General features: G+C 34.2%; 1 protein-coding gene across 1 annotated transcript in view; it reads left to right on the forward strand.

Moving 5' to 3' along the window:
- Nucleotides 1-14901, forward strand: part of MYO16 (myosin XVI) — a 693538-nt gene that overhangs the window by 172233 nt on the left and 506404 nt on the right. The window contains 1 exon segment of the mRNA XM_020970073.2: nt 8127-8235. Within this exon segment, the coding sequence (XP_020825732.1) occupies nt 8127-8235 (109 nt within the window).

The following is a 14901-nucleotide window of genomic DNA, read 5'->3' on the forward strand; positions in this document are numbered from 1 at the left end:
AAGCATTATCTACAATGGGGATAAGCTATAAGCCTTCCCAATACACTTGGGGTAAAGCAAGGAACCTATTATCACCTCTATTATTCAATATTGTACTAGAAATTTTAGCATAGTAGTAAGAGAAGACAAAGAAATTAAATGAATTGGAGTAACAATGAGGAACCAAAAGTATCAGTCTTTGCAGATGATGTCATGTTTTACTTAGGAAATCCTAGAGAATCAACTAAAAAAAAAACTACTTGAAATTATTAATAACTTTAGTAAAATTGCAAGATACAAAATAAACTCTTATAAATCATCAGCACTTCTGTATATTACCAACAAAGTCCGGTAGCAAGAGATAAATTCCATTTAAAATAACTGTTGACAATATAAAATACTTGGGAGTCTACCTGCCAAGACAAACCCAGGAACTACATGAACACAACTATAAAACAGTTTTCACACAAAGAAAGTCATATCTAAACAATTGGAAAAACATTAATTGCTTATGGGTAGTATGAGCCAATATAATAAAAATAACAATTCTACCTAAATCAGTTTATTCAGTGCCATACCAATCAAGTTATCAAAAATTATTTTTTGGGGGGCAGCTAGGTGGTGCAGTGGATGGAGTACTGGCCCTGAAGTCAGGAGTACCTGAGTTCAAATCCAGCCTCAGACCAAACACTTGACACACTCACTAACTGTGTGACCCTGGGCAAATAACTTAACCCCAACTGTGTAAAAAACAAAGTAAAGACAAAAATTATTTTTTAGAGCTGGAAAAAATAATAAAATTTGTCTGGAAGAAGAAAACTCAAAGATATCAAGGGAATCAATGAAAAATGCAAAAAAAAAAAAAGTAATCCAGGCATACTAGATCACAAATTGTATTATAAAGAAGTAATTATCAAAACAATCTGGAACTGGCTAAGAAATAGAGTGATGCATCAGTGGAATAGATTAGGTACAAATTATATTATAGTAAATGGGCATAGTAATGTAGTATATGATAAACCCAAAGATCCAAGCTTTTGAGCAAAAAAATCATTATTTGACAAAAAATGCTGGGAAAACTGGAAAATGATATTGCAAAAACTGGATATAGACCAGCATCTCACACCCTGTACTAAGATAAGGTAAAAATGGGCACATGATTTACACGTAAAGAGTAATACCATAAGAAAATTAAGACAGCATGGAAAAATTCATATGTTAGATTTATGAATAAGGGAAGAATTTAAGATCATAAAAGACATAAAGAGCATTACAAAGTATAAAATAGATAATTTTGATTATAAATTTAAATGTTTTTGAACAAACAAAACTACTGCAACCAAAATTATAAGGAAAGCAGAAAACTGGGGGAAATTTTGCAACAAGTACCTCTGATAAGGACTTCATTTCTCAAATATATAGGGACCTGAGTCAAATTTTTAAAAAATATAAGTCATTCCCCAATTGATAAACAATCAAATGATATGAACAATTTTCAAAGAAATCAAAGCTATCTATAGTAATATTAAAAATGCTCTAAATCACTATTGATTAGAGAAATGCACATTAGAATAACTCTGAGGTACCACCTCACACCTATCAGATTGGCTAATATGACAAAAAAGAAAAATGTTAGAATATGTATGTTAGAAGGAATGTGACAAAACTGGGACATTAAGGCACTGTAGGTGAAGTTGTGAACTGATCCAACCATTCTGGACAGCAATTTGGAACTATGCCCCAAGTCCTATAAAACCATTGCTTTGACCCAGCAATACCACTACTAGGTTATACCCCAATGACATTAAAAAAGAAGAGGACCCATATGTATAAAAATATTTACAGGAGCATTTTTTGTGCTGGTTAAGAATTGAAAATCAAAGGGATGCTCATGAATTTGGGAATGGCTAAACAAGATGTTTTTTAATGGAATGATTGTAATAGAATATTATTGTGCTATGTGAAATGACAAGCAGGATGATTTCAGAAATACCTGGAAAGACTTACATGAACTGATATATAGTGAAGTGAACAGAACTAGGAGAACCATTGTGCACAGTAATAGCAATACTGTTTGATGAAGAACTGTGAATGATTTAAGTATTCTCAGCAATACAATGATCCAAGACAATCCCAAAGAACTAAGGATGAAGCATATTATCCACCTCCAGAGAAAGAACTGATATTATATTGATTTAATACAGACTGAAGCATGTTATTTTTCCACTTTCTTTCATTTTTTTCTTTTATTTGAGTCTTCTTGTACAAAATGACTAATATGGAAATGTTTTACATAATTGCACGTGTATAACCTATAACTGATTGCTTACTGTCTCAGGGAGTAGTAAAGGGAGAGAAGGATGGAGGGTTAGACATTGGAACTCAAAACTTTAAATAAGAAATTTAAAAATTGAGAAAAACAGGGCATGTTGCTTTTACCTCAATTTCCACAAAATTAGTTAATTCTTTCCCTACAAATTTGTAGTCTTTTTTTGCATGCATCATTTATGTAACATTTGTATATCTTATTTATGATGATTGCAATGCAGTAATAAAGTTGATAAAACCATTTAACTTGTACTATAAAATAATTTCCACCACTAGGTGTTTTTAGTGTCTTAGATTTAAATCTAATTTGAAAAAAAAATCCCAAACAGCATAAACACCTGCATATAGCTAATTTTTATGACTGGCCTCATATACAAGAAGTGAAGGTATGTCTTATCATCAAGAAAACAATAATTAATACTTTAGGAGGATTTTTTAAAGTTAATTTTCTAGTTAATTTTTTTAGCAGATCTTAAACATTATACAAATAAGCTACTGTCAGAGCAACTAATGCCTATAAAGTCAAAAAAATTTTTTGAAAGATATGTTTTTTAAAAAAAACACAATATTCCATGTGCACATATGAGAAACGCAAACTTATTTTAGGCCATAGTTTGAAATAGTTAAGAGAATTTATCACTGTTGTTGAAAGTTGGATTCAGGTTTAAACAAACTGTCTGCTGTTTGTGACTGATCAGTTTCACTTTTAAAATAGTGACTAAAACATCTTATAGGTTACCTATTTTTGATATACTACAATGTTTGAAAACAGATCAACATGCTTTTGTTAAACCTTTACGATATTCTAGGCAATTTGCTAAAGGAAGGCTAGGGATAAAAATAACAGAAAGACAACCTTTGCCATGAAGGAATTTACATTCGAATGGAGGAATACATAAAAGGGAGCTAACAAGCAACGTGGGTGGACGGGGGAGAGGAAGGGAGAGGCTTGGTATAGAAAATCATGTAGAGATGAGTCAACAGTGTATCCTAGAGAAGAATGAAGACATAGTTGCCTAGCCTTCTTAAAATAAAGACTCTGGCAAAAGTGTGCTGCTGGAAGGAGCCAACCAAGAGAGACCACAAGGATGGAGACTAATTCCAATGTGAGAAGCAGAGACAGCAAGTGGAGTTGTAATGGGAATTTCCAGTATTTAGAAGTCTCTGAGGCATGGTAGAGAATGTTCTATAGGGATGAATTAGCAATGCAGCTTAGAGAAGAAAATCAGAGATTTGTGATGGGCTTATATTAATTGTTATGGCATTTTCAGCATTTTTTACTTGTGAAGGCAAAAACCACTACAATCCAGGGGATTTAGGTCTCCCAGACAATTCATCCATCATCTCACTGTCAGAATAACATTTCTTACTTATAGATTTGGTCATGCCTTTCTGTTGTTCAACAATCATTATTAGCTCTTCATTGTCTCCTGAGGAAAATTAAAATTCCTTTGTACACTAGAAGTTTACCTCTCCAAACAGCTCCCATATTAGCTTACCAGCAATTCCCACTTTTAAAACTATTTCTTTGACTTCCTCCTAGCTATCAGGATCCTTCCAACAATGTTTCATGCACCGATACTTTGCAAAACACTGCACCTGCCAAAATGAATCTTTATTTGACTTTATTCCTTTCCCCCATGACGATTATAAAGGTTCAAGAGACATAGTTTCTGGGTAATTGAATCATTTTATTAACAAGGTCATCACGTTATTAGTAAAAGGATGGTCATTTAACCATCTCTCTGTCTTATGCCAAAGACAATTATGGTGGCAGCTTATGATTTATATACCCTTCAAACAGTAGGTGTTCAATGTGGAGCTGAGAGTGACATCATGTGACCCTTGGACAGAGAGACTTATCTTTATATCCAGATCATCCTCAGCCTTGGGGAATCTATTCAAAGGATGTATGCCCTACCCAAGCCTGAGAAGAACTCACTTGTGTGGGTTCTGAACAAGAAAGCTAGCTCAGTCTCTATATCACTAATATCCTTCAAAAGACTGAACTTTTTAAAATCTAAGACTTTAGAAATAAAGTGCTCTGGAAAACTCTGGATATCCCCAAATCATTGGTTATTAATAATAATTTCTCTCACCCCTAAAGTTTCTTGTTGCTGACTGAAAATTGATCCATGATTATGTATGTCTTTTCTCTGTTATACTTGTACTTTTTCATTGTCCTTCACTGTTTGAAAGAAACTGAGATAATAATAATAAAAGTTTACATACAATTTTGAAATTTAAAAAATGATTTCATCATAGTGATCCTTTGGAGGATATGAAATATGTTGAGGTAAAGAGAAGAAAGAGTCCATGTAACAAGGTCATAGAGATGATAAGAAAAGAAAGAATACAAGTGGAAGGATTAGTCATGTGGCAGAAAAGGATTACTTCCTCTCCTAGCACCATGGAGGAGAGACTGAGCAATTCTATGAAATGGTACATCTCTGAACCACAGGAATGCAGCAGCTTTAAATGTTCTAAGGGCAGAAGGGAGAACAATCCAGAGGGCACAGTAGAGGGTTTGGTTTGGTTTTACTCATGATAATAACGCATATGCATATAGCTATGTCTATAAGCATTAATATCCTTGAGTTTTTTGGCAAAACATAGTGTATATGTTGACGCTCAATAACTCAAACCATTGATCTCTCAACAACTAGAAATAATATGTTTCAACAGACCTTCAAGTTGTCACAAATGAACTCCAAAATGAATCTGCTTCAAAATCTGCTTCAGCTAATATAAGAAACAGTTTTCTTATAAGTCCTAAAATATTGTAGGAAATATAAAGTCTTATTTTGTCAGGTGACTAGAGAATCACAGTGAAGCATTTTTTAAAGTGCATCTATCAGGAATTGATAGTTTATTGTAATGACTCCAAAAGATTTCAAGTAAATTGTTCATAAAACAATTGACATAGTGTGGATGTCTTGTAAGTTAACTAAACCAACTGGCTCTTGAAATTTATACTATTAAAAAATAAGTCAGCCTGCCAGAAACATCATCTATTGCACTTTTTTAAGAGGGAGGAAAATGAAACATCAATATAGAAAAGATATAAATATTTATAGATTTCTCCTAGGCATCCATGGAAAGACTATTCAGAAAAGTTAGTCATAGAAGACTCAAGAAATTATAACTATCTTCTCAATTTTGTGTCTATAATTTCATATGATCAAGTTCTACTTATGATTTAGTTGATAAATGGAATGAAATTACTATGACATATACTGTATCCACATTCCATATAGAAGGAATTTTTTTTAACTTAAGAGAATCTTATTACCCCTTAGGGAATAAGCAATGTGCTTTATTAAGGTTGTTTTGAGTTTTCATAAAAGATATTATATTGTCTGTTTCTCTTTAGTTGTGATTCACAGAATATGACTTTTGATTAAATGTACTGATCTTTTTTCTCCAATTCTTTTGGCACAAATGTTGATCCACTTGAAATACTCATGAATTGGGGGGGGGGGAAATTGGCTACCCTTCATCTATTTATACAGGGTGGAGTACTTATATTGGTTCTACTCCATTTATATTGAAATAGTTAATGAAGCCACATGATCTCTTCTCTGCTTTATTGGTTCTTTGAGCAACTGAATCATTGTTAAATGGCAGAAAATTATATTTCTCTAGTCTGAAATGAAAGGGGAAAAACAGTCATCAAATATTACGAGGGAACAGAGGAGTAAGGTATTTTCATTTTTTTCTAGTTGTTGAAAAAATGAAATTTTTGAAACAAAAAAAGATTAATGAAAGTTTTCAGGACATTTTAAGCATGTTAGACTTGTTAACACATGAATGCTAAAAAGCATAATATTACAATGAAAAATAAGTTTGGATTTGGAGCCAGTGGGATCTCAGTTTCCTAATCTTTAAAAGGAAGAAGTTAGAAGGAAGATTTCTTCTAAGTACAAACCTATAAGACTATGGACGATCTGCCCTTACCCAGTTAGAAAATAAAAGGAGTCTATGTTTTGATGGCACCAAATTATAGCTCATCTTGAGCCTAAAACTTTAAAAACTGATTTTAAAAAACTTCTTCTGAATGTATTAAAAGTTTTGAATAAGGAAGTATTTTGTTTATGGTAGCAGATATGGAGAGTTTTTGAAGCCTGATGACATAGAAAAGTAGAAAATGTCAAGTTAAGAAGTAGCCTAAATGATAAGACTACAATAGTATTAGCTAATGAATATGTAAAAGATATTTTTCCCCAGATAGAGACATACATTGAACATTAAAGGAACTGTTTTAATGGGGGAGATAAAAGGTTTTTATACAGAAGAATGTGTTAGGAAAGAGTATTCAGCTGACTGGGACAGATGATTAGCCTTATCTTATTCAACAATGAAAAATGGATTTGGAACACTCTAAATAACACTTTGCCAATTAGTGTATATACAAGTTTATAAGGAATAGGAGGAGATTGGAGGAAGGTTTTGGGGTATAGAACACATGTGAAAAAATGTGAAAATTATTCGGGCATCTGCAGAAGCTTAAATATGGTCCCTTTTTCTTTCTTTCTTTTCTTTTGGTGGGGTGGGGAGGGAGGTCAATGTAAATGTGGTACTGCTTAAAAACCAGGTCAGATAAATTATTTAGAAAATTTTGGAGTATAGGAGCTACCTGCAAAGAAATGTAAAATTCAGCAGTAAACAAAGTATAACAATAATGATAATAATAATAATAATATTATTATTATTATTATTATTATTATGTAATGAATTACTTATTCTGCTTCTGCTATTTCATTGGTGTAAGATTTCCCTTTGTCTTTGAAAATTACACTTCTCGGTGACTTGACAATTTTATGAGTTGCTGTAAAACAAAACAATAAGGCACTATTTATCATAGTGCTTATATTGCTGGACTTGGAGTTAGGAAGACCTGAGTTTAAATCCTTGTTCATACCCTTACTAGCTCATGCCCCTGGACAAGTCACTTCTCGAAGCCTCAGTTTCTTCATCTGGTAAAGTGAAGGACTCAATATTTAATTGGATTTGATACTTAATGTCCTTTCTAGCCCTAAATCTATGATTTCTCCCCCAAAATTCCAGCCTTCTGTAGATAAATTGACTTAGGTTGGCTTCAGAAGAATAATTGGCCACTTCAGTGGTATATAATATCATTTCAGCATGTAGGACCTGCCACAGATCCTTGTATTTTCTGAAAAGATCTTTAGGAACCCAGTGTCACTTCTAGGATGATATTGAATTAGGGATTTAGTGGAAGATATGAGTAATTATATAATCAACTGATACAATAATATAAATAATGCCTCATGTTTATATAGTACTTATTTATGTTTACATAGTAATTGTCCTAATAGTTCACAGATTCCTTGTTCTAGAGATGGAAGGGACATTAGAATTTACCTAATCCACATCTTTCGTTTTACCAATAAGGAAATTGAGTCTCATACAGGTTCAATGATCTTCCCAAAATCATGTAGTTATATTTCCTTTATTTTTTTCTGGATGATAGTAGAAAGATTACTTACTACTTAGATGACCCTTATTGAAACCTGGCTTCTTTGACATTGGTCATTTAACCAACTGGGACTTCACTTTCCTCACCTGAAAAATTAAATGGTTGGAATAGATGGTCCTTGAGTTTCCTTCCAGATCTTGATCTATGGTTCTCCAATGTAAATAGACACTTAGTTTTTAAAGTTGGTATAGAACAAAAAAAATATTGCTTTCGGTGATTCACTTCTCAAGTACATTTATCTATCTCAAACGAAAGTGATTTCTTTTAGAATAATTCAATGTCACTTTAAACTATTTCTCTTTCCCCCCACCATATCCAGGCTGGAGCCAATGTGCTATTGCAAGATGTTAATGGGAACATCCCATTAGATTATGCTGTGGAAGGGACAGAGTCAAGTTGTATCCTTTTGACCTATCTTGATGAAAATGGTAAGTTTACTTCTTCCCTGATATAATATATTGGTACTTTTATTTCTGTAAGAGTATTTTTACTATGGATACTATTTTTTTGGCCATCTTACTCAATTAGGCAAATAAGAGAACCCTTTTTAATCTGTGCTTTTTTGCTGTCACTGTTATTCATTATGACTTTGTCCATGTGAGAAGACTACCAAGCTGGGCAAAGCAGTAGCAACCCAGAAGACCAACAATGGAAAGACATTTGAATAAGCATTTGCAGGCTATCATTATTGGGACTGAGTTTGTAGATATAATGCTTTTCCACTAGGAGGGAAAGGGACAAAGGAGAGCAAAGTGAACTAGGACAATTGGATTTTGAGCAAATAAGATAATAGTTGCCCAATGGAGATCCCCTTAGGAAGAGGATAGGCCTAATATGAATTGCCTTATGTTAGGGTAAATTGTACTGCCAGCAGTTAATAAATCTCTGTTTTCTGACATCCTGGGATTCAATTCAAAAGACTTGACCAGGCACATTATGGCCCAGTCCAATCCAATTAACATTTATTAAGTGCCTACTATGTGCCAGGCACTGTGCTAAGTACTGGGGATACAATTAATAAAAAAGAAAGACAGTTTCTGCCCTCATGGAGCTTATATTCTAAAGGAGGATAACAAACAAAAGGAGGTAGAAAAGCAGGTGAGGGGATGCCAAAGTGTATTTGGCATCTGGTACTATGGAGGTGAAAACAGGCAGAGCAGCAGATGCAAAGTGGAATGAGTCTAGTTTCTGCCCTCTATAAAAGAAGGCATTGGGAGGAATGCTGCCCAGGTATCCAATCAAATTGAAGAGGAAGCTGATAAATGTGCTGCCAATCAAACCTTGAGTTAACAGAATGGTACTGAGTGAAGAAGTGATGAGCTTATCCTGGGAGAGGCATCTTGTTCTATGAAAATAAAACCAGGCAGAATAATAGATGCAAAGTTGAATTATTGACAGGGCAATTCCTGACCCTCTAAAGTTAGCAGCTTACAAAAAAATCAGGCTTTCATACACTGAAATATGTGCATAATATTCCAAATAATAGCTAAATTTTGAAAGCTGGGAGTTATATGGAGTCCAGATGCTTTTATATGGCAGCAGATTTGGATTCAGCAGAACTAGTTTTCATGGTACAAACACTTAGTATGTATGATCTTGAGCAACCAATCAATCAACAAGAATTTCTTTAGGACTATGTACCAAGCACTGGGCTAGGAGGTAAGGATAACAAATCAGAAACCAAAACAGTCCCTGTTTTCAAAGACCTTCACTGAAGTGAAGTCACTGAATTTCTTTGGATCTTGTCAAATTTGTAGATTGACTTGACTTCTTTCACTTTTCTAAATTGTAAAATGGGAGAGGAAGTATAGATGGACTTAATGACCTTAAGTCTAGGAATCATAGTACTTTTTGTGTGTTGGTGTTTACATCTCTTCCTTCCTCCCCACCCACCTCACCTCCATCATTTGGAAGAGAGACGAAGATTTTTAGTAATTGTATATCTCTCATGACTGTATAGGGTCCATGAAGTCTAGCACTTAGGAACAGAACAATATATCCACCTCATTACTCACTCGTGCTTTTCCCCTCCTACACATTTTTTTCAAAAGGTTTATTCTGGGCATTGCTTAGGACAATAATAATCTGTACTTAGAATGCTTTAAAAATATAGCCCAATTTAAGTATAAGAGGAAGCTAAGTATTATTACTTTCATTAAAAAATGAGAAATCAGATTGACTAAGTGTCTCTTTTGAAGGTCATTCAGTCAACTACTAAAAGAACAAGAAGTAAGCAAGTAGTTAAGACTCTGACCAAACCTCATACTCCATTCACCTTTTTCCTCTTTCCATAATTCATTAATTTTTTTTCCCTTCCTATGTGCTTAAAAAAAAATTGCTCTCTCTGAAAACCTCCTTACATACTACACTGTTGCAGATACATTACATTAATCAGAATGGGAATGAAGCTTGAAATTATGCAGATTTTGCTGTTTAGAATCTTGAAATTTGGCAGTTTGTACATTTTTTTCATGCATTTTATGATGGTAAACTTGAAAAAAGCATTTTGGCACTTTTAATTTCACAGTGCTAGTTCCATAGTTTTCTCCTCACCCTTCCCTTCCCTTCTGTCTTTTTAGGAGCTACTGTTAATTAATTATTCTTTGAAAAAAGAGTCTTCACTTTTCAGTGGATTATAGTAATTCATTAACATGGCTATTTAATCTCACTTTGGGTTTAATCACATGGGCATCTTTGTTTCCTAGTTATTTAGAAGGTTATATTTGATAGGATAGCATAGTATTTTACAGTAATAAAGTCAATATTATATATTTACTCAATATATATTACCCAATAATGAAAATTAAGTGGTATTACATTTTTATTTGAAGGTAAAAATGAGAGGGAGGTGCTGAAAATTAATGATTAGGAAAAAATCAGTCACAACTCTAGCTGTCACAGTCAATTTGTAAAATAAACATTTGCCAGAATAAATTCAGCCTGATCTATCTTTAATTTTTAATTTTGTTTATACCATTTGTCATCATTGCTGTAATGGTCTCTACTGATACCATCCATCTGTTTCTTTCCTCCACCTAATTCACAATCTGTGCTTTGTTTATGTCAGCTCCCCTCCCTCTTCTCTGCATCATCTGGAGATACTCTTTGCAAATTTTGTGTAATTTGATATACGTTGTGGCCTTCTCATTGGTGCTCTTTTAGTGGATAACTGTTTTGGCCATGGGGTAGCAGGCTGTTAGAGCTTATGACCCTAGAGAAGATTTTTGTTTTGTTTTGCACTTATATTTCATATTTCATTGTTGCACAATTGTATCATCATTCCTTTATTTTAATCTTTAAATTATGCATATTCCTCTTATATTTCTCGGCTAAATTATTGTTATATATTGTTATATAGAAATATATATTGTTATATATTGTTATATAGAAATAAATGTGGCAGGAGCCTAGTGAAAATGTTGGTTACATGGAAAATCAGTGGTCACAAGTTCTAATTGCACTGTTACAACTGGTTGACTGATTCAACATGGAATAATCAATCAACCTTAGTCATTACCTGGGTGTCCTGATCTGTAAGATGAGACAACCAGGGAGGCCTGGTTGAACATTTGATGAATACTGCATTTCAAATGCAAGACAAACCACCAGGCCTCTGAGGAAAGCAATTGGTCAATAAGGTTGTCAGAAATACAAAGGATAGTCCTGAATAATAAAGAGGGCATGGGGAAAAAAAGAATAGGAGTATCCATGTCTGAGTTCTGCAGATTAAAGATTGTGTTCTTTTAAAGCAGAAAATACTACAAAAAAACCCCACTAAAACTTGGGTGTCTTCAAAGTAGGATTAAATAAATATATCCTATTAAGAATTTGGTTCTGACATCTCAATTTAAAAAGAAAAACTAAATGCTGCATAACATTCAAAAGACTAAGACTTTTGTTTAGGCTTTGCAGTGAATTAGGAGAAAAAAAATATCCACAGATGAAAGCATTAAGAGAAGAAATGGGGGTTGTATTTCAATTTTGGTATTATTCATACAAATAGTAAGAGGTATAGTTGTTGGAGGAGGCTGAAGTCAGTGTGGCCTAGGGTAGTTGGAGAAGGTTTCATATAGGAAGATATAACTGATCCCTGAGGTTAATGCTTAGTCAGGTAAAGTATTCCAGGTACAGAGATAGGAATGAGCATGGCAAGCTCTGGATGAAAAAACGAAAAGAATAGTACAGTGAAAAATGCATTGGATCTGGCCTCAGAGGATGTAGATTTCAATCCTATCTGTGACACTAGGTATCTATGTGATCTCGCTGAGTCACTTAATTTCCTTGGGCTGAGGGATTTGACATATATGAATTCCATGGTCCTTCTCAATGCTAAATCTTATATCCTATGAATGGAGTTTATGTTGCAGAGTATGTTTTTTGGAATGAGTAGTAGGAGATGAAGTTTAGTAAGAAAGATGGGGTGAGAATGTTGACGGCTTTATCAGATAAAGAGTTTCAATTTAATGTAGAAAGGAGTTGAAAATGTTTTGAAATAGGTAAGTGAATGTTAGAATTGTTATTTGAAAAAGAATAATTTAGTGGTGATCCACAGGATTGATTAATGAGCAAAAAAACAGCAAAAAAACTTAAGAAAAGAAAATTAATCTAAGCAATATTGCAATAATCCTAAGTGATGAAGGTATAGTGTAGTGGTAATATTGGGAATGGAGATGAATGTGTAAAATCTAGAAATATTTCAAAGGGAAAAATGTACAAGGCAATGATTGGTTATGACTGAGGTTCAAAGGAGAAAAATTAATTAAGGATGACTAGAAAATCCCAATTCTAGATGACTGGGAAAATGATGGTGTCATTCATAGAAATAGGGAAGTTGTGAGAAGATCTTGTTTGTTAGTTATCCTTATAATTTCAGCTTTAAACATTTTTTTTAATTTATGGGAAAAAAAGTTTTATGTGTGTAAAGCTATTTTAGGCCCTAAACACATGAAGGTATTTTATATCTGCTTTTATTTATGGAGAAAAAATAGAAGCAACATATGGAATAATCTATGCTCAATGCCTAATAATGTTATTGTTTTTAATTTCTTACCTTAAGAAATTATTGTAACTTATGAACTCTGCCATTGGCTTGAGGTCCCCCTAGCTATGTATGCACCATTTGTTAGGATCAGTGATTAGCACTCCCAGTTCCATTTAATCACTCAACACCAATTAATTGGCGGTGTTTTTTTTTACAGAAAGATATTTACTGCAAAGACATAGCCAAAATAAAGATATAAATATTTTCCCCCAATACCTCTTAGGCATAATATCTTCTACATTTATAGTGGCCTCTGAAAGTATAGTCTTAAAATTTATCTTGGTTTCTATCCATATTGGCCCTACCGATTTCATGTCCAGATGTGGCCCATCTGCTAGATACACCCTTTCTCTGACAAGGAGTGAAGTTAACATTTGTTCTCCAGGACATCAATGCTACTCTAGATGCAACACCTGGTCTTAATCCTGATTCCTGGTTTCCTAAGGCTTACTTTGCCAAGGGTTGCCAAGATTGGAGTCTCTATTTCCTTCAGTCAACATAATGAGCTAAAGCATCACCATAATCTCACAGGAGCATATGAGGTAAAATGACAATACTTTTTTAATCTTTTTTTTGGGGGGGGCTAGACAGTGAGGTTAAGTGACTTGCCCAGGTCACACAGCTAGTAAGTGTTATTTGTCCGAGGCCAGATTTAAACTCATGTCTTCCTGACTCCAGGGCCGGTGTCTGTCCACTGCACCACCTAGCTGCCCCAAATGATGAAACTTTTTGAGTGCTTCCACAATCAGTAAAAAGCCTCTTCTTGAACATGTGACTAGTGGGGCAGCTAGATGGTGCAGTGGATAGAGCACTGGCCCTGAGGCAGGAAGACCTGAGTTCAAATCAGGCTGAGACACTTGACTAGCTGTGCGACCTCGAGCAAGTCACTTAACCTCGATTGCCTTGCCAAAAAAAAAAAATTGGGATTAGTTTACCAGAAACAGTTGCATGATCCACAGTCTTCTTCTTTAAAAATATTTCCTTTATATGTAATTGCAATTCTCCCAGAAGGCACTTCCTAGTGTAGTCCACGTGGAGATGCCATTGGAGGTACTTGGGCATGCATCAAATTTCCATTACATTATCATTCTGGAGAGGTAGCATCTCACAGTGGATAGAGACCTGCTCTTAGGTTCAGAACAAATCTGGATTTTAGTCCTATGTCTGACACATAATCTCTGGATGACCTTGGACAAGTCACTTAACCTAGTAACTCTCAAAGACTACAAAATGCAGGACATATGTCAGTTTACATCCAAAGAGGTAGTCTCTACACTGGAAATCCCTTATATCAATGAAATTATACATCCATTTTTTAAAAAAATCTATTATATTAAATGTAAAAAAAAGTAAATCAGTTTAATCTGGAAAAAAATGGCAATGACTCAATATTTATCAAGTAACCTTTATAACGAGGGATTTACACTTTGCTAACTTGATTAGTTTGTTGATTTGACCAAAGAATGAAATATTTCAATCCTCACAACTTCATTGCTACTAGAGGTAGCTAGCTGGAGCAGTGGACAGAGCACGTGGCTTAGAGTCAGAAAACCTGGATTCAAATCTAGCCTCACATATTTACTAGCTGCACGACCCTTGCAAATCACTTAGTCTCTGTCTTCTTCAGTTTCTTCAACTGTAAATGAGGATAATAATAGCATCTACCTCTCAGGATGGTTGTGAGGATGAAATGAGATAATATTTGTAAAGGGCTTAGAACAGTGACTAACTCAGTAAGAGAGTATATGAAACCCCATATGGGATACCCATGGGTGGAAGGAGGGAATAAAGGACCACTAACAGTGTGGGCAATTGAAGACATAGCTAAGTGGGGCGGGGGGAGCAATTAAGGTTATAATCAGGAAGATCACAAGAATAAACATGTCCAAATATGAATGCATCTTTTCCTCATACGCTCTCTACTTCCAAATGTCCCTATTTCTGTTGAAAGCATCACCCTCCTTTCATGATCCCAGGTTTATAATCTTAGCACCATTCTTAGCTTCTCAATATCACTTACCCTACATATCCAAATTCATAGCTAAATCCTACT

The sequence above is a fragment of the Phascolarctos cinereus genome, unplaced genomic scaffold, assembly GCF_003287225.1.
Source record: "Phascolarctos cinereus isolate Bilbo 61053 unplaced genomic scaffold, phaCin_HiC Scaffold_7;HRSCAF=346, whole genome shotgun sequence".
Classification (NCBI taxonomy): domain Eukaryota; kingdom Metazoa; phylum Chordata; class Mammalia; order Diprotodontia; family Phascolarctidae; genus Phascolarctos; species Phascolarctos cinereus.